The 18600-nt window shown below is 57.2% G+C and overlaps 6 protein-coding genes across 6 annotated transcripts; 2 read left to right on the top strand and 4 right to left on the bottom strand.

Moving 5' to 3' along the window:
- Nucleotides 1-213: 213 nt before the first annotated feature.
- On the bottom strand, nt 214-3195 carry PUNSTDRAFT_112841 (Nop14-like protein; the record flags this gene model as incomplete). Its single annotated transcript, XM_007382525.1, has 7 exons — nt 214-639; nt 696-1493; nt 1548-1734; nt 1771-2426; nt 2474-2544; nt 2593-2866; nt 2920-3195. The coding sequence occupies 7 exons, from the start codon at nt 3193-3195 to the stop codon at nt 214-216; spliced, it is 2688 nt and encodes an 895-aa protein (XP_007382587.1).
- Nucleotides 3196-3323: 128 nt separating this feature from the next.
- On the top strand, nt 3324-6519 carry PUNSTDRAFT_64002 (uncharacterized protein; the record flags this gene model as incomplete). Its single annotated transcript, XM_007382526.1, has 2 exons — nt 3324-5252; nt 5311-6519. The coding sequence occupies 2 exons, from the start codon at nt 3324-3326 to the stop codon at nt 6517-6519; spliced, it is 3138 nt and encodes a 1045-aa protein (XP_007382588.1).
- Nucleotides 6520-6757: 238 nt separating this feature from the next.
- On the bottom strand, nt 6758-9411 carry PUNSTDRAFT_133131 (uncharacterized protein; the record flags this gene model as incomplete). The annotated part of the gene is made up of 6 exons (XM_007382527.1): nt 6758-7801; nt 7849-8325; nt 8378-8561; nt 8621-9003; nt 9071-9163; nt 9214-9411. 6 exons carry the CDS (start codon nt 9409-9411, stop codon nt 6758-6760), a joined length of 2379 nt encoding a protein of 792 aa, XP_007382589.1.
- A 750-nt stretch (nt 9412-10161) lies between these two features.
- PUNSTDRAFT_51631 (uncharacterized protein) lies at nt 10162-11297 on the top strand. Its single transcript, XM_007382528.1, has 2 exons — nt 10162-11165; nt 11219-11297. Exon 1 carries the CDS (start codon nt 10453-10455, stop codon nt 11071-11073), a length of 621 nt encoding a protein of 206 aa, XP_007382590.1. The 5' UTR covers nt 10162-10452; the 3' UTR covers nt 11074-11165; nt 11219-11297.
- A 1004-nt stretch (nt 11298-12301) lies between these two features.
- PUNSTDRAFT_125625 (uncharacterized protein) lies at nt 12302-14747 on the bottom strand (the record flags this gene model as incomplete). Its single annotated transcript, XM_007382529.1, has 6 exons — nt 13745-14747; nt 13394-13689; nt 13336-13354; nt 12752-13279; nt 12588-12692; nt 12302-12490 (listed from the first exon to the last, which is right to left on the bottom strand). The coding sequence occupies exons 1-6, from the start codon at nt 13775-13777 to the stop codon at nt 12302-12304; spliced, it is 1170 nt and encodes a 389-aa protein (XP_007382591.1). The 5' UTR covers nt 13778-14747.
- A 72-nt stretch (nt 14748-14819) lies between these two features.
- PUNSTDRAFT_133134 (cytochrome P450) lies at nt 14820-16715 on the bottom strand (the record flags this gene model as incomplete). The annotated part of the gene is made up of 9 exons (XM_007382530.1): nt 14820-15010; nt 15059-15472; nt 15523-15598; nt 15658-15811; nt 15871-15941; nt 16008-16040; nt 16093-16219; nt 16273-16459; nt 16517-16715. The coding sequence occupies 9 exons, from the start codon at nt 16713-16715 to the stop codon at nt 14820-14822; spliced, it is 1452 nt and encodes a 483-aa protein (XP_007382592.1).
- Between the last annotated feature and the right edge of the window lie 1885 nt (nt 16716-18600).

Consider the following 18600-nt stretch of genomic DNA (forward strand, 5'->3'; position numbering starts at 1 on the left):
CCGTAATGCACAATATTGAAATGTAGGCTGAGCCGCCACCGAGCCCCCGGCGAGCATATTGCCAATACCAATTTCTGAGCACATGCGCGGGACCGTCTGACTAGTCTGCCGCGCATGACGGTTGGCAAGTGGTCAGTGACGAAAAAATTCGGCTTGCGAGTGTCTTAGTGGGCAGCATCCAGGGGACAGATGCGTCAATAAACCAAGGGTCGATCATTTTCGTCCCGCCCTCTTCCTCTGCTTGTCCTTCTCCTTCGCCCTTATCTCAGCCTTCTCCTCCGCCCTCTCCCCTTCTAGACTGCCCATTACGCGCCTCATCTGCTTCTCGTACGCCTCGTCCTTCTGTCGCTGCTCCTTCTCGCGCACCTCCGCCAAGAAGCGCGCGTCTTTGCGCAGCTCGCGCATCGCGCCCTTCTTCTCCTGCTTAAACTGTCGCCGGAGCTTCTGTGCCTCGACTCTCTCCTTGTCCGGATCATTGTGCGTGAGTGCAAAGGAAGAACCGGAGGTGGACATGGAGAACTTGGGGAGGTAGGTAGGGATAGGGATGGGCTTGTGAGCTTGGAGGAGGAGGGGTTGTCGGGATTGACGGGCAAACTTGAGGAGACGGGCAAGGGCATCGCGGGTGGATGCGAGCTGGGTCTATGAGCAGCGGATGGTTAGATACTCAGGTTACTCCTGAAAGGCAAAGAAGCTACCTGAAGTGCGTGCGGCAATTTCCGTGCCTGTACACCATCCAGCAACTCGAGGATCGGTTCGAAGAGCTCGATGAACCCGTCAAGGTCCTTATACATATCTGCGAACCTCCACAATGTGGTCACGGCAACGTTCAGCAGATCCACCTTGGTTTTCGCTTGATTGACATCCTCGCTAGCCAAGATCTGGACCATATTGGGCTTAGCAACCTCGACGATGATTGAATCCCCCTTCTTCACCCTCAACCCCCTCGTCACATTCCACGCCGGAATAGGAAAGGCGCCCGGCAACTCTTTGCCGTCCTTCCACTTCGTCGGTGCGACCCTAGCGATTGCGTTCGCGCAGAACGCCACTGCCTCGGGTACGAAGCGCTGGCTGCGCGCCTCCCAGCTCGCCCAGAGGCTGCATACGAACAGTCCACTTGCTAGGTCGCGGAGCGTACGCAAGTGTGGGAGGCCGAGGGCAAGATACGCGCCCATAAGAACTCGTGCGGGGTTGACAGCAGCGTGGTTGAGGTCGCTCGTTGGGAAGAGCACACCAAGGACGCGTAAAAGTGCGAGCTCGGGCAGCCCGGGGAAGACTCGGGCGGGGAAAGACGAGGTAGAGGCGGCGAGAGAGAGGCTGCGTTTGAAGTTTCTCTCCATGAGCACGAGCTTGGAGACGAGATGCTCAGCAACCGAAATCGGATACGATTTGGTGAGGGCGAGGAGGTGGGGGAGAAGGGAGGAAATGAGGGGAAACCGTGAGGCAGGCGGTTGGGCAATATGAAGGATATGATCAACGAGGACGCGTGCGAGGTCCTAGATGATGTCTGGTAAATGCCCCAATCGTAGTATGCCGAGGAAAGCAATCACCTGCAACTTGAGCTTGTTATCCTCTGCTAGAGATGGGTGGTACAATGTTCTGATACGTTGAACTACGGTCGGAACGTCCTCGTCTTGAATATTCTCGATGATGTCCAGGAATTCCTCATGTGTAGATGGACAGGGAAATGTGTAGGGGAGCTCGGAGGATTTGGATTTACTCTTCCCCTTTGACGCCCTGGACTTAGACGCATCGGAGCTTAAGGAGACAGGCATCCGTTGCGCGGCGATACGAGCCTCAGGCTCTGAACCATCTGATGCCTCAGGGTCCTCATCATCCTCGTCATCGTCAGCGTCCGCGTCTTCTTCCTCTTCGCCGTCCTGATCGCTGTCCTCTTCATCGTCGTTTTCTTGGGATGAATCCTCATCCCCTGCGTCGAACTCTACCTCATCACCCAAACCAGCTCCTAGACCGGGCACCCCTTCCTCATCGACAAAATCATCGTCCAAGTCATCTCCTTGACCACCCCTGCGTCGCGCCTTGAATCCGCCCTCTTCGTCACCACTCTCCTCCTCCAACCCTTGCATCCTCCGTAACCGTCTCTTCTCTGCCTTCTCTAGCTCCTCCGCGCGTTCGGCTGCAAGTTCCTCCTCCGTCTTTATTCTATCCTTCGCCTTCGCCTTCTGATCAAACGCCAAACTTCGTACAGCGGCATCGTAGTCTGCGTCCTTCTTCTCTAGAATCTGGCCGGCTTCCTGAGCGGTTGCAGAGGCAGCGGTCAGCAGTGAGCGGAGGGCATCGAACTCTTGATCGAGCTCCATGCGTAGGTCGGCATTCTCTTGAGCTTCAAGCTGACGGCGAGCCTTGTGTTCTTTGGATTTCGCGATGACTTCAGCCATTACTTCCGCTTTGCTCTTTTGACGATCGGGCTAGCGAGGGGTCAGTACAGACGATACCGAATATTGAACATTTTTACCTCGTCTCCTTCTTCGTCATCAGAGAAACCCCCAAAGTGTGCCCTCTTCACAACGGAAGCGTCGAGTTGGCCTATGAAATGTGAATGGTACGTCAGGTACGAAGAAACGCGCAACACACCACGGTCCTCTTCCTCCTCCTCATCGTCCAATGCGAGCCCTGCCCCATCAAAGTCGTCCAAGTTGGATAGACTCTGGCCATAGTGCGTGAGTTCTGTCTCATCGTCCAGGTTGAAGAGGCCAGCGTCCCGGGCGGTTCGTTGGCGTTCGCGAGTGAACCGTTCGAGCATGCGCTCCTCCGGGGTCATGGTAGGATCATTTTCACCAATGCGGCGGTCGACGATTCCACCTGCGTGATGTTTAGTAGCATGTTCTTGCAATAGCGTTTTCTTGCGCTAGTCCTGCACGGTCAGCATCTCCACAACGAGCAGTGGATAATGATGCATGCCTGCTCGATCCCGGCCTGTTTGCTCTTCGCGGGCTTGCCCGCGATACCCTTGAGTTTCCTGCCCAAGACATCGTGCTTGAGCTTGGTGACCTTTTCGTCGAACGGGTTGAGCTTGCGGTGGATCTCCTCCAGCCTCGCCGCCTTGGCCTTTTTCTCCCGCTCGGTGTCCTCCGCCCTAGCCGTCCGCTTGCGTTTCTTGGAGGGGGGAGGCTGGCCACGGATGCCGGCGCTGTTGAGCGCCGACTTGAGCTGGGCAAGTTGCGAGCCCTTGGCCATAGGTTACTTACAAGCAAATCGGAAAAAAGAGACGTAAGTAAAATGAAACTGAACACGCCCCTCCCGCGCCTCGTGGCTATCCCCGCCGTTTATTCCTTGCTCACTCCGCCATGTCCTGAGCCCCGACGATGCGCACCAGCCTCGCCCTCCTCGCCCTCGCCGTCGGCGGCGCCGTCGTCGTCGGCGATGTCAGCGCGCAACCCGCCACTGTCCGGTTCAGCGACTGCTTCTCCGGCAGCAAAAGCCAGAAGCTCAACGTCTCCACCGTCTACGGCCAGATGTTCGACGCCGACGCCCGCCATCTCAACCTGACCGTGCTTGGTACCTCGCCTCAGGATATCATCGGATCGGCCAACCTCAACCTCGCTACCCTCTTCACGACGACCGAGATGCTCACTCTCGACGTCTGGGACAACAGCACGTACTTTTGCCAGACCCTCCGCCCGCCATCGCCCCTCCCGAGCACCACCAACGGCTCGTCCCTCTACTGCCCCATCCCCGCCGGCCCATTTGCCTTTAGCACGTACATCCCCCTCGACTCTGCCCGCGAGCTCGCCACCCTCCAGACCCGGCTTCACGCCGTTGACCCCTCCTCGGCCGAGATACTCTGCATCGACGTCTTCACCACTAACCTCGCCCCGGGCACATGGGGAAGCGTTTATGGCCACGCCATCGCTATATTCTGGTTCACCGTCGCGCTCGCCATAGCATACTGGCTCTTGGTTCTCGTCGCCCGCATCGTCAGCGCGTGGGGGCGCGGGGTCGCACGCACGGGCACGGGAGTATGGGGCAAGGTCGAACGCGTCGGGTTCGTATTCGCGAGCGCGCTCAGCGGAGAACGCTTCGCCGTCAGTCCGGCGCTCATGCGGTTTTGCACACCGTCGATGCGGGACATACTTTTCCATACGCAATGGGTTGCCGGACTCAGCATGGTCGCCGTTCAATGGCCCAGCTTTGTGTACCCACTGGCCGCACAAACCGCTTGGAGCATGCTGTCCTACAATATCACCCTGACGCAGGGATCCAAACACCCACTGCATTGGAACCCCGTATCTGTACCCGCCTTCCACCCGCCCTCGAACTTCGCCGATCAGCTAACCGACCCGACGTCCCCGCTGTTTGTGGACACTTCGAACCCCAATACGTTGTTCACGCTCCCGCCCGACGCTCGCACCGGCATTCCTTCCTTCGCCTATGCTGTGGGTCTTCGTCCCGAAGACCTCTTCGGCATCTGTATGGGTATTTTCCTCCTCCTCCTCGCGGCTGTCTGCGTCATCAGTCTCGTTATCAAGCTCTTCGCAGCACTCGGCTCGTCCGGGCGCTCCGCTATGGGCTCCAGAGGCCGGAGTCACAGCCCAGGGCCGTACGGCGCACGGGCAGGCGGACCCGCCGCGAGTAAGGACGTTCTCTCTGAGTCCGGCGTTGGCGCTACGGACGACAGCGTGGACAACAAGTCGCATCAGTCCCACTTCCTCTTCTCGCGCGCCGTTCCTGCGCCGTCCAAGTCGCGGTTCATCAACCGCATCCGCCCGAACCTCAATTCATTCCACCTTTCCATCCTACACGGTGCCCTGGTCCGCGTCCTAATCTGGTTCCACTTCCCGATCACGCTCTTCGCGGCGTACCACATGACGCTGCCTCGATCGCACGCGCCGCTCTCTTCCGTTGTTCTCGCCGCGCTGTCCTTCGCGTTTTTCAGTGTGCTCATTCCCGGCCTGCTGCTTGCGCGTCTCGCGCTCACGTCCACGAGCAAGCTGTATGATGAGACTTGCACCCTTCTCGCTCTCGGCCCGCTCTATAACCACTACCGCGCAGGCTCTCAGCTCTTCGCTGGTCTCTTCTTCCTCGATAACCTCGCGATGGGCCTCACGATTGGCGCGGGTCAGCGTAGCGGAACCGCGCAGGCGATCATTATCCTCGTGGTGGAGGTAGTCAGCGCGTTGACGACAAGCTTGTGGCTACCATGGGGGCAAGGAGCGAGCATGGGGCTCATAAGCTTCCTATTCTGCGTCGGACGAATCGTCATCGCGGTCCTGGTCGTGATCCTCACACCCGTGGTTAGTATTCTATACTTCACCATGAGGATCAACACATCTGATCTGACATCTTCTTCAGGTTTCGATCGGCCAGGCAGCAGGAGGCTGGGTTGCCTACGCTATCCTCCTCATCCTCGCGCTCATTTACCTCGCCTTCGTTCTCATACTCTTTGTCAAGATTATCGAAGGCATCACCCGAATCTGCGGTGGCGTTAGCTTCGACCGATCGCGTCACGTGGTTGACTCCGGTCTCATCGGCGCCTGCGGACTGCTCGGCTGCTGCGGTGGCGGACGACAGCAGAGGCGTCGGAGGCGCTACAGAGCGTCTGACGCGCGCAGGCCGTCAAGTCAGCCGTTTGCCTTGCCCAGTTCGGCGTTACAGCAGAACAACCAAAGCACGCTCAATAGCCAATCCCAGACGCTGAAGGCGGAATCTTATGGCCCACCGAGTGTGCTCCGCCCCGAGCACGCCATGCGGCCGTACAAGGAAACCGACGACGAGGAGCAAGAGGCGGGCTATATTATGGGCGCTTGGCAGCCATTCCCGCGGCCGGGGTACAACGCCCTTGCAGAACAACATAAGGACTCGTTCTCTTCCAACCCGTCCACGCTCGTGCAATCGACTCCGGCGCCTGCCGCTTCCAGCTCCGGCTTCGCGCGGGTGGGTGGCGGGCGGGCGCACTACGAGGACCCGTACCATATCGCCACCAGATCTAGCCTGACGTTCCCAAGCGCGGACCACTCGATCGACCGAGCGGAGAGGCCCACGCTCGCGAGGCACCTGACGAACGAGCGGGAAGAGGACGAGGTCCTCCCCACCGCCTCCGTCGTCAGCTTTGCCCGGCAGCCAACGCCCCTTACACCGCACCAGCGCACGCGCTCGCAGACCGCGATTGTCGAGGACGTTGCGCTATTACGGAACATGTTCGCGGACGCGCACGAGGTCCGGCCGTTATCGCCTGGTGGGCGGAAAGACGAGAACGCCGTGGTTGACGACGACGACGACGACGACGAATCGGTGAAGGAGACGCCTCGGCATCGTGGATGGTTCAGCCTTGGAAGGAAGACCAGGCGGCACAGCGAGATTGCCTCGCCTCCGCCAGCGCCTTTAAACCTCAGTGCCGACCCTGGACCCTCGGAGGCTGGTCCGAGCACGGGCCGCTCGTTCGTCGTCGTGCGCAAGCAACAGCCGGGTATCAGGCAACAAAGTGCGTCGCTCGATCTCAACAGAGCGACCGAGGACAGACCCGGTCGCTCGTTCGAGGTACTCCGGGGCAAAGACGTATGATTATAGTGACAACTGATTGCTCTTCGCTATGTTCATCGACGCTCGCTGTGAATGTATCCTTTATCTATCTTATGACCTAGATCCCTACGATCCCACGGACTTCTGCTCCTAGCACTTCTCTTCCAGTGTCAAATTGTACACATACTACAGTTTCAGTTGCTAATTACCAATGCACGACTTGTCCATGAAACTGTAATCCGCAAGGTCATGCTTGCAAATCCGGACTGCCCCCTCTCGACTAATCCGTTTCCTCCAGGGACGGGTTGCTGCCGGTGCCTCCTACCCAGAACACGCGGTAGTCGTCATAGCCCTTCCGCACCCAGCCATAGATGCCCTGCTCCTGCGAGATCTTGTCAGCGATGGCATCGGAATCGAGGCTATCGAACGATGTGGCGGATACGCCAGACGCAGTCGAGAACGTGCGGGTAAGTTGGGACGACGAACGATGCCAATGGCCACCGGCGCACAGGAAGCCGACGTCTCCGCCCACGTCCGCGTCGGCGCGCACGACCTCCTCCGCTTTCGCTTTGCCCTTTCCGCCCTGGCGGGCCGTGATGAGGAAGGAAAGCGTCAACTCCTGAACTTCCACGCCGTCTTCCCCAAAAGCCACGAGTTGCAGCTGTGGTTGCTTGCCACCGTCCGGGGAGAAGCATTCGATGATTCTAGGGGACACGTACGACGGCGTGCAGTTCCATGAGAGGGCGGCGAGCGGGGGAACTGAGGCAAGATTGGGAGGGAGCGGCGAGGGGACTATATGGGTTTGTTTACCACGTGTAAGACAGCAGACAGGCGTTGTAGACGACAACGTCGAGGCATGGTGATAGATCGGACTACCAGGCAGCTCAATGTGCGCCGGTGGAAGCCAAGTGCCCTTCTGCTCCTTGCCGAATCCGAAGGGCCCGTGCCCGTGCCCGCCGTCAAACGAAGCACGGGACCGCCGGGCCAAGGAACTCAACGACGCGGATGGCGTGAGCCGCGACAGTGCGTTGCTCCCGTCGTCGTATAATTCTACTTCGCCGACTGCTGAGTCTGATATGCGGATGAGCCCAGCCTTCTTTTCGAAGATTACAAACAGGCTGGGTTGTGGGCCGTAGGCGTCGGTCAGGTGTCGCAGCGTCGCCTCGGAACCTTGCCGATCGTGTCCGGAGCCCATCAGCGGCGCGCGGCTACCCGTGGTCCGCGTTGAGACCGTGCTCATGTTGGAAACGGATCGACTCATGCCGTCCTGCACGGTGTGGTCGACGAACGTGATACTGCGCGGTGTCAAAGGCGTGTAGAAGTCCTGTCAAGAGTTAGACACGTATCAGTCGTGTAATTCAAGGAATGCACCTTCACGAAACGGAAGGCACGTTCGCCCTTGGGCGTCTCGTACAGCAGTATGTTGGATTTTGAGGCGATTGCAAGCAACGCACCACCCCGTTGCCGGCTCTGGTCGGTTTTCAGGTCATAGAATAGAACCGAAAGGCTCGCCAACCTCGACCCAGGCGACGCTAGAGGAACATAGTCCGATGCCCACCGAAGCGGCAAGTCGTCGACCAAGTCCCAACTTGATTCCGAGCTGTTGGAGTTGTTACGATCGGTCAGCGGTCGTAGGTGGGCGTCGTCTCCTGAAGAGGAAGTCGGTCGAGGAAAATTCTGGGCATCCTTTTGGGGGACCGGCGGGGAACGCTCAGCTAAAGGAGATTCGACGACAAGGTTCTTGATTCCCCGGGTGATGCTTCCATGCGACTTGTGCTTTTTGTGTCGCGATGGGCTCTGCTGTGGGTGCCAGTTGGATGGACGTCGCATGTCTACTGGGCGTGCACCCTAACATCCTGTCAGCAACGGAGATGAACGAGGCAAGAGGGTATAGACCAACCTTCTGCGATATGGTCCACTTTGCGAGGCTGACCAGACTTGCGAGGTTGTACATCCTCAGAGCGCGCACCGCTTCCGCATCTTTAGGGGATGACTCATCAGATCCGACCAGCATCAACACCACCCCAGACGGCGTTCCTTCAACGCTCGCGTTATCCATCTCGAGCAAGGACATCTGGTAGACGCTTTCTGACCGCCTTGAGCTCCTGACTCTCGTCAACCCATGTATGACGCTACCACTCACCCTTCGCCCCGCCACATGACGAGAGATTGCGCTTCGCTCGGATCTTTCTGCGTCAAGCCGTCCTCCGTCCATTCGTGCGGGAACATGTCCAACACGGACATGCCCTCTTCATGGCCGATCAGGACGAGCCTCTCTGAGGGCAATGGTAGTAGCGCATGTATTGGAGCCGAGGTGTGCGGGAGAAAGCGCGAGCCAAAGTGATACAGCCGCAGATGGCTAGGAAAGAGCTGCTCGCCCACGAACGCGGGCGGTGTCGGCGTCGGCGGGTCGTAGTGGTAGACCGGGGGCTCCTGGTCGAACGAGGTCTGTATTTGGAGCACACTATTCCGGGTCGGGGTGGCAGGATCGTCGAGGATGAGAGGGACAGAGGCCGATGGGGTCTCCTGCTGGTCGCAGAAGGGGAACGATGAGAACGAGGGTCTCTGTCTTTCCGATACGACGACGGCTCACTGGTGCTGGAGGTACCGGGGGCTCCCATCCTCGCTGCCGGCGCCTGGCCCGTTGCTCCGGGGTTATATCGTTATATCGTTCCGCAGCTCTGCACTCCGCGTTGGTTCAGTGTCAACAGGCAGAACACCGGGCGCATCGCGCACCTCTTCTCTATCCAGCTCCTCCAGCGCCCAAACCTTGCAAACGACGGCCAGATAAGTAGAGCGCGGGTTGAGCGCCGAGTTAATGCGCACTCGCCTCGAGTTCGGCCCGTGCTGCTCTGCGAGATCTTCGTACGTCGGCAGATCGCCGTCTCCGGCCTGGTCCTGCTCGACATTGTGCGGCGAATCCCAGTGGGCCATTCTAGGTACTGGCTAGCGCGGTCTTGTAGCGGGGGCGAACGGAGTGGTGTTAAGAGCAGTACTGCGCCCGTGAGGCTGTCTCCTCGCGGAGATCATCTTATTTGAATGCCTTTCATCACTAGGTGTCCACACCGTTCGATCAACGCCCGTACCCTTGTACTCAACCCTGGACACAGTCGCCAGATAGCTCTGTACATGTTAGATGGATGCTGACAGGCCCGAAAGGCCCGGTTATTGTACACACATACGCGCACTGTTGGGTTAACCTTGTCGACCGCGTACGACGATACCCCTAGGCAGGGGGCACTATTATTATTAACCGGCGCTGCCCGGCCTCGGCCTCGCACTAAGTATACTTGTACGGTGGTCGTTTTCTGCCAGATCTGGCTCGATGCCACCGCCGCATCACGCTCTGTCACGCTATGTGGCCGCCATGCTAGATCTGTGGAGCCGGTTACAGGACCCCTTGCTCTCTACTTTCAGCTGATAGATATTCTGAGAAATGTTAGACACACTTAAGGATCACAGCCATAGCACTCATTTAGGGTTAGGCCGAGGCGCCCGTAAATTGTACGAGCGCCTCGAAAGGGGTCGGTCCTGAGAATTTCTTGAAATGACATCATTGCAAGCTCTTGGGACCAACCCGTGGGACCTGTCACGTGCATTCTTACCGCTCGCTGGCACTTTTTTCTGTATCGACGTGTTCTCTGTGCAAGTCAATCCTTGATGCTCTTATTATCACCACTTCAGTGTCACTCCATAGGCACTTCCAAGGATGAGACAGATGACCTTCGCCAGGATCAGGGGCACGGGCCCTGGTAGGGTCACACACCTCTGGGTTTGCTCAGAGGGATAGGACGGATGAGAGGATTGTGCGTCTAAAGCGGCTGTGCCCACACCCGTTGCAAGATGAACTCCTTGACGTCCTCGTGTGCCAACCGCTTCTGTCTTGTCTGAGGATTCGAACGCATCCAATTTGTCCCTTCCGACGGATGGCAGCACGACTCGGGTAGCGCCACGCCCGTTGTATCCGAGTCGCTGATGCAGCCGAAGGACACGCGCCAGTTCCTCTACGTCCTCTCTCCCCTCTCCATCCCCGACTTTCCCGTGACGCACGCCCCTGGGAGCATCCTGCCCCTCGGTCGTCTGGACATTTTCTGGCGCTCGGGCTTTGACGAGCCCGGCCGCCTCATCACCTCCACCCTCTCGTGTCGCATCCCCCTCCCTCCTGCTGCCCCCGCGCCTACCGCACAGTCGATCGCGCCTCATCCGCCCGCAGCTGCGGTCCCTCCCTATTTGCAGCGCAAGGCCAGCGTATCTGGTGGCGGGCTCACCCGATCAGGCTCTCCACAGCTACCCATCGGCGCGCGACCGGCCACGCCGCCCTTAGGACCCGTCCCTGCCCGCACAGGCTCACCATTCCGCAACCGGCCGGCGAGTGTAGCCCCGAGCGCGCGGCCACAGTCTCCAAGCCTCGTCGGGGCAAACGTACCGGGTACCCCGGCGCTGGCGCCGCCTCCTCCTCCACCGCCTGATTTCGACGTCGACCTCGTTGTGCGCACCCCGCCGCCGAACCCCACACCCGTCGAGGAGCCCATCACCCTCGGCTTCACGCTCTCGGTATCGGCGCCTTCGCCCCCTCGTTCTTCGACTGCTTCCTAATCTCCTGCCGCGCACTCGGTTCCCACTCTGTATTCCGACGGTGATCTTGCTCAGCTCAACTATTTTCTCTATCGTCACCCTCCGTTTGCGCTGTATGTTTCGCGTCCTTGTAGTCCATGAATCTGGCTAACGGCATCACATGTAGACCCGAGCATGCAGACCAACCGGGCTGGTCACCCCAGCTGACAGCACTCCCGCTCGGCAAGGGCTTGGAATATATACTTCCCCGCCACCGCCACCGCATCATCAGCTTTACCCTCAACGACGGCTCGCTGTTCAATGTGAAGACGTGCACCATCATTGGCGGTGTGCACGCAACCGAGGTCATCGCCGCCCAGCGTGTCTTTTACGGCCAGAAACTGGCTGTTCGCGTGCCCGATCCTCCTCATGGTCTTGCCCAAGTCATTGGCTACGCCTTCGGCGGCCTCTTCCGCCAATTCCTCGTCTGGCCGTCGAGCATAATCTGGCCCGGCGCGCTCATCAACGCCGCGCTTTTCAATACGCTTCACATACACCATGCCCGTCGCCATCCGGGACACATGATCCGCGAACGCTTCGCGCTCCTCGCTAGCTTCGTGTGGTACTGGGTGCCCGGATCACTTTCTGGTCACCGACTCAGCGTCATGAAATGTGTGTGCAGGATCGAGCCGAACGACATCGTCGTCAATCAATTCTTCGGCACCGACACCAGCATATTATCGCATACATCGGCAGTCTTCCAGTAGTTCCAGTACGTTCAACTCTCCTTCTTCTATAAGCACAACATTCTCAATCTATGCTTTCACAGTAGTGGGCGGAGGCGAACACCTTCGTGTCGTTCATCCTGTGGTTCTGGGTCCTCACCCTGATCCTCCACTACCGCAACGTCTTCTTTGCCAAGTTCCTCTGGCTTCAATACGTAAGACAACACGGGCGTTTCATGATATCATGCACTAGATCCACCGCCCGCTTAAGGACGGGCGCGACCTCAATGCCGCTACCCAGAGGTTCCGCACTACTAGTGCTTCATCCTCTTCATCATCGCCTTCGTCCTCGGCATTGTCGCATTCAGGCACTGGCCGACGCAACTCCCCGTTTGGGTCTGTAACCTCGCGCTCCTCATCTCGCTCGTGCTCATCATCGGTTACGCGCTCCCCGGCCGGCCAATTGCGATGATGTTCTTCAAGACCTATGGCTTCATCGCAACGCCGCAGGTTCACATCCCTTCAATGTTGCCGAACATCCACGACTAGACGCCGACGACGACGAAGCAGGAGAGACCGATTTGGGACCAGAACATGATGTGCGGCGGGACCTTCATGTAGTACCAGAGTTTCGCCGGCGAGACCGATGGCCAGAAGAAGGGCTTCATCTGCCCATCCACGAGTATCTTTGCCTCCGCCTCCCTGCTCTGGGGCAGCATCGGGCCCTCGCGGATCTTCTCCGAGGGTGCCACTTACTACTCGCTAATGTTCTTCTTCCTCATCGGCGCGATCGCCCCATCCCGTTCTACGTCCTCACGCGTAAGTACCCACTCCCGATCCCGCGTCCTCCGACGCCCACGACGGGTGTGACACCCACTCGTCGTTTAGTACTGACTTGCACATGTCGTCACGTCCGGGGCATAGGACGTGCCGTTCCTAACAATCGTAACTCGTCAGCATCCAGTTGCCCACCCAATGGACGACAAATGACGCACGCTCTCCGGCAGCCGCCTGTAGCTGCCTTCCTTAGCATGCATATCGGCGCGCATCGCCAGCCCCACCGTCCGCTCCCGATCTGCTCCAGCCGTCTGCCGGCCCTCCCGCTCCCGTTTCTCAATCCCGTTGATCGCGTCCATACCAGCGATCCCACCAAACACCTCCTTCTCGTCCCAGCCCAGGATCTCCTTCCAACGCGCCATCAGTTCGCCGTCGCCGAGGAAGTTCCGGCTCTCGGCCACGAGCCTCCCGCGGTCGATGAAGCCCTGCGTGAAGAGGTTAAAGAGCTTGAGGAACTCGGCGTACGTCTCGCGCGAGTCGAGCGCGCGCTTCACAAGCGCGAAGAAGTGCCCATCCTCTTGGGCTGGGTGGCCGGCGGGCCCGTGGGGCCCATAGGAACGTCCGTGCGCGGGTTGCTGGTGCTGCTGCGAGTAGTGATGAGACCGGTCTCTATCAGAAGCGGATGCGCGGTTCCGCTCGCGAGCCGACGAGGCGACCTCCCGATCTCGCTCGAGCCCTCTCAACTTCTGGACATGCCATCAGCACACCAAGATCTCCAATGAAGCGCGTTACGGAAGCATACCTTAACGATGCTCCGGTCCCTGCCCGACTCCGACCTCACATCCCCCTCCTTCTCTCACTCCTTCTCCTTCTCGGGCACCTTGCGCTTCCGTTTCACCGGCACTACCGGCGCATTCTCGCGTTCGCGCTCCCGCTCCAGTTTGCGCTCGCGGTCCGACTCCCTCGTCCGCTCCTTGTCCTTCCGCGCCGGAGCGCGTGGCGGCGGGCTCACGAACCGCCGATCGTGCTGTAGCGTGTGCGCCGGCTGGCGCTGCCTATGTTGCAACATGTATGATTCGGACATGATCGCCGGGAAAGACGCGTACAGATCTGCATCCTTCTCCATGAGCTTCTCCATCTGCGCTAGGATCGATTGCTGCACTACGTGTTCTCGTCAGCCGTCATACGTGAGAATACGATAAGAAACGTACCTCTTCTTGAGAGAGCCCCGCTCCTTGGCTCATGATCCTTCAAAACTTGGCATACGTCTCAGGATCGGTTCGCGCCCGGAGCTTCTGGACGAACAGAAGCGCGGGCGGGAAGTGCTCTGGGTCGTCCACCGCCATCGGCACAGGGACTTATCGCTCCCACTCGCCTCAGATCCTCTCTCGCGATCCCTCTCTCTTTCGCGCTCTCTCGCATGGACCTCGCTCGCAACCTCGACCGAGCTCTGCAACACCTGACCGGCGGGGGGGTGGTACAGCTTCGGCGGCTACGTTCGCATTTGTGGTAGGTTCTACGGCTGGGAGAGGCGAGGTGAGGCCAGAGGATGGTGCGACAGGAGCCGGGTCTTTGAGGAGGATGGCGGCGCGCCTTCGAGGATCAAGGCAATATGTCTGTGGAGAGGAGGGCAGCACGGCTTCAAGCCTTAAGGACGGGTGCAATGGTTAGCAAGGCGGGCAGGCCCCTACAGGCATGGGTGTCGATGCTAGGGTAGCAACCCGAGGACAATGTAGCCGATGAGCGCCGTCATCGACGAATAGCCTCGCGCTGACTTTGAGTGCCGGCCTAGACGGCCAGCGCGGTTGCTTCTATGGCGGTTGGAAACAGGTTTCAAGACAACGTGCTCGCGCACTGGCAGGAGCCGGCAATCTCAGATCAATGCTTGATATTTGCAGGCGCGAATATAGATGCGAGAGAGGTGATCGCGCGCGGATCCGCACACGACTCCTTCACAGCCACATCCCCATTACAACCAGAGTTCAGCAAGCCTATAAACGAGTTTTATGCTGCCAGTCGCCGATATTTGCACAGTTGCAAAACATTGTACGCCGGGCAGGGCAGCGCCATTGCTGCTTGATGACGATCACACGTCTTATTTTTCACAATCAGGGAGTTCTACAGTTACTCAGTTTGCGATGGTCAGCTCTACATGTACATGAACAGATCCACTATATGTGCACACTATATGTGCATGAGAAACTCAGTACGGAGCGCAGGGGTCCTAACTTGTTATGGCTAAAGGTGCCACACCCGCTGAGAATCGAGCCTTCAAATACACAAACTCTACAGTTCTCGCACAACAACAGCATGTAGAGGAGATGGGAAAAATGTCGTGCGGATATTTTTGATATTTTGAGCATATGATACGGGATCGAAACCCTCGGGAAGAGCCAATTGAAATCGAAGTAGAAGGCGAGCGATGACTATACGAAGCTCCTGCATAGCCAAGTTACGGCCAATGCAGCCGAATGGCCCTGGGATCGATGAGCGATCAGGCAGGGATTTATGAGCTGAGTACATACCGAATGAGAAAGACATGATTGTGTTCCCATCCACCTTGGATTCCTCTCCAAGACCACCAGGGAGCCACCTCTCCGGGATGAATTGTTCCGGATGCGGACAGAAGTTTCTAGGGTCCAGCTGTTGAGCGTAATTTGGTACGGATACTACCGTGTTCCCGGGGATATAGGAACCGTCTATGAACGAGCCGCCAGTGGGTGTCACTCGAGGGAGTCCAGATAGGGGAGTACCAAGGCGCAACGATTCCTGGATCACGGCGTTCAGGTACGGTAATTCCGCAAGAATATTGAAAGCCAGCACTCCGTGACGGTCCGGAAAAGTCTCCTCCAGCTCCTTGCGAAGTCTGCTGTGCACAGCATCATGCGACAATATGAAGAAAAATGCATATTGCAAAACGTTGGCAGTCGTGTCGGACCCTTCTACGTGTGAGCGGAAATACACGACAAGATATGGTGTTGACATTCACCCGCTTGGATTGCGAACAATGCGTCCATGGTCTTTTCGTCGCTGGTCAGTGGACGTTGACCATCCTTTTCTTCAATCTTGATACATAGGAGTTGTGTTTGAATAGCGTGACGCGAGTGCATGGGAAAATGCTTACGAGATACGATGAGATATCTGAGCCATAGTCAAGATCCTCGCCGCGAAGCTCCCGACGAGTTATGAGTCCACGCGCGAGAGTGTGTAGAGCTTTGATAGATGCTGTACTCGGCAGATACCACAGTATATCCATGAGCCAAGGGACTTCCCCGAGTCTACGGCGGCCTTAACTTTAGCGCACCATCCTCGTCTATCATATCGGACCGTGACGTACATATCGAACAACGCGGTCGCCTTTTTGCCATTCTCAACGAGACGAAAAGGATCCCCCCTTTTCATCAGCTCCTAGAATATTGAAAGTCAGAGGTATGAGTCCTCGCACTTGGTAAAAGAAGAAGTAGGACAAATCACCAGCTCACTGCTCTGACCAAATGCAAAATCTCCCTGGTAACCACATGTTTAGTAGAGCACCGAGATCATACAGCTTAAGACCAACCATGAAGTCGTAGGACCAGTGCTCAATGCATTCGGCAATATTGACAATTCTGCCTTTGAGTCGCTGGCCAATGCACTGTGTGAGCTCAATCACGCGATCATCTAGAATCTTCTCATATTTCCCTAAGCTAGGGTCGTCATGGGGTCAACAATGAACGGAAATGAGATACGGTAAACTTACTTGATGTTGGAGAATGCTGGAGCCCATTGATTTCGCCGGGAATTGTGCGATTCTCTCTCTAGCATAAAGAAGAGACCGTTCCCAGGTAGTACGTGCAGACTGTAGGCTGAACTGCGATCCATGCAATGGGCCGAAGCGTAAACAGGACCGATAGCAGATCTCGAGTTGATCGAGAGCGAATTCGGGCCTACGAAAATCATCAGTATGCGAACTTATACTATATATCTGGATAGGAGAGGCCAACCTATCCGTACAATATCGCCGTATTGCTCATGAAGACTCCGGATTGTTTTGTGGCGCCAACCGGAGGCAACCACTTCGGCATAACGCAAGTTCGTGATCTTGTAACTCAGAGGACCGGGAAACGTGGCAAGCGGATGCCAGGGTGATATCCTGTATAGAACCAGAAGTGTGGCCATGACAGCTAGTTGGATTGCGGTCATGACGAAGACAGCTGCAGTGGAAACGGTCCCCGTGACCAATTGCAATGCCTCAGTCCCCCAAGGTTGTCGATGCGAGCCATCTTCAAGGGAAAGGGCAACGACATAGTACATGGCAAGGATGACGCCTTGAACCCCTATCGCCACGTCACCACGGGGAGGATGCCAATGCGAAGCGACGGATAACAACTATTTTTCGTCAGCTGAGCAAGTAGACGATGAAACTGATCGCCATACCATCCCTGTCAGAGACGAGGTAACTACTGATGTATACATTCTGGAGTAGAGAAGAACCAGGAATGCATTTTGTGGACCCCCATGCCCCGGCCAATATATGGAGAGATTGCACAGCATGTAGAGTGCTATGTTTATGGCACAAGATAAGGGGTACTATAGTCAGAGGAGATCAATGCAGTCCATCAGAGGGCAGAGAACTCAATCTGGATGCCGCTCCGATTGCCATGTCATTGTGTACGTGCATGGCTGACCCCGGTCAATTGATGGTGGGCGCCGGACTGAAATGGAAGTCGTAGCGCAGCGATCTGGCTTGATGAGAGTAGTGTCGTATTGCCATCGTACCTAGAACACTGTCGAACCCGTGATGTCCGAGAACGCGCGCGGGGGACGGAAATCGATTAAGTTCAGGTAGCGGCCGGCTCCGCGTGGGCCGCGGCGCACGCGGAGACGGTGAGTGAATATAACTTAAACTGCATAGTCCGTGAATACCTGCTGAACGCGGGCGCTCGCGTCGGATCTTAAACCTTAAACCCTTAAACCCGCGCAGATCTTCGATCCAATCTCGATATACATACCTACACCGCGGCGAGCCGCACGATGGATCGATATGGGATGGAAGCAAATATACCGACATAGCCCGGGCTAAACACAGGGGCTCACGAACAGCGCCCGTATCTACATCACGTATACATCAGGAAATGCCCCCTCTGGCAAATTTCTACATATAGGAATACATAGTTCATAATATGACTATATTCTATTAAAATTTCACAAAAAGGCCAAAAAATCACATAAAACTGTTAAATCATGCCAGATGAGTGACCATTTAGAGAGTAGGTACAAGGGGGCTTGAAACCATTGACATAGAAGGTTGTTGCAGTGTCAATCATATTATCACTGGTCCATGTACAAGGAGAAGCTAGAGACCATATCTAGGTGTGAGTATTGTGGTTGGGGTTTGGTACTTGACTGCTGACACCTCATCCTTGCATGGCTCCCTCTGTGATATCAGTTCATCCCATCTACCCCTAGCTTATATACACATCCTGCATGTACATCTGAAAAGCCAGATATATCTGTAGCCAACAACATAGTTATGTACCCTGTAGATCACTGAGGTGATGGCTAGGAAACACTATTATAATGGTTTAGTCTCATGTGGTTGATCTCTCTAATGTCCTATTCATTTACTATTGACAGCCTCATGAACTGAAATGTATCTCTATATACTTTGGGATTGCTATGACATAGAGATACAGTAGCCAACACTGACTTAGGAGATTCAACGCGAATGAGCCCATCACGTGACGACCATCCTGCCGGCTTGTCGTCTCAGCCCACCGCGCTGGCAAGAGTGCGCCTGGCACCGCGCTTGCAAGTGCGCACGTCTCGCAAGTCTCCGCCGTCGCATCTCGCCCCGACACTTGCAGTGCCCGCTCCGCCGTCCTCAGCTTCCACCCGCTGCCCCTGTCCGAGGGAGAGCCACCAACGCGGTCTCGCTCGGTGCAGCTCCCACCTCTGCCGTCTGCCCATCCCCGAGTGCGAGCCGCCAATGCGGTCGCACTCGGCGTAGCGTTCTCCCCCGCGCCCGCCGTCGCACCCCGCCCCGAGCATTCGGAGTGCCCGTCCTGCCACCCCCAGTCTTCCGCCC

Source organism: Punctularia strigosozonata, assembly GCF_000264995.1.
Source record: "Punctularia strigosozonata HHB-11173 SS5 unplaced genomic scaffold PUNSTscaffold_4, whole genome shotgun sequence".
Taxonomy (NCBI): Eukaryota; Fungi; Basidiomycota; class Agaricomycetes; order Corticiales; family Punctulariaceae; genus Punctularia; species Punctularia strigosozonata.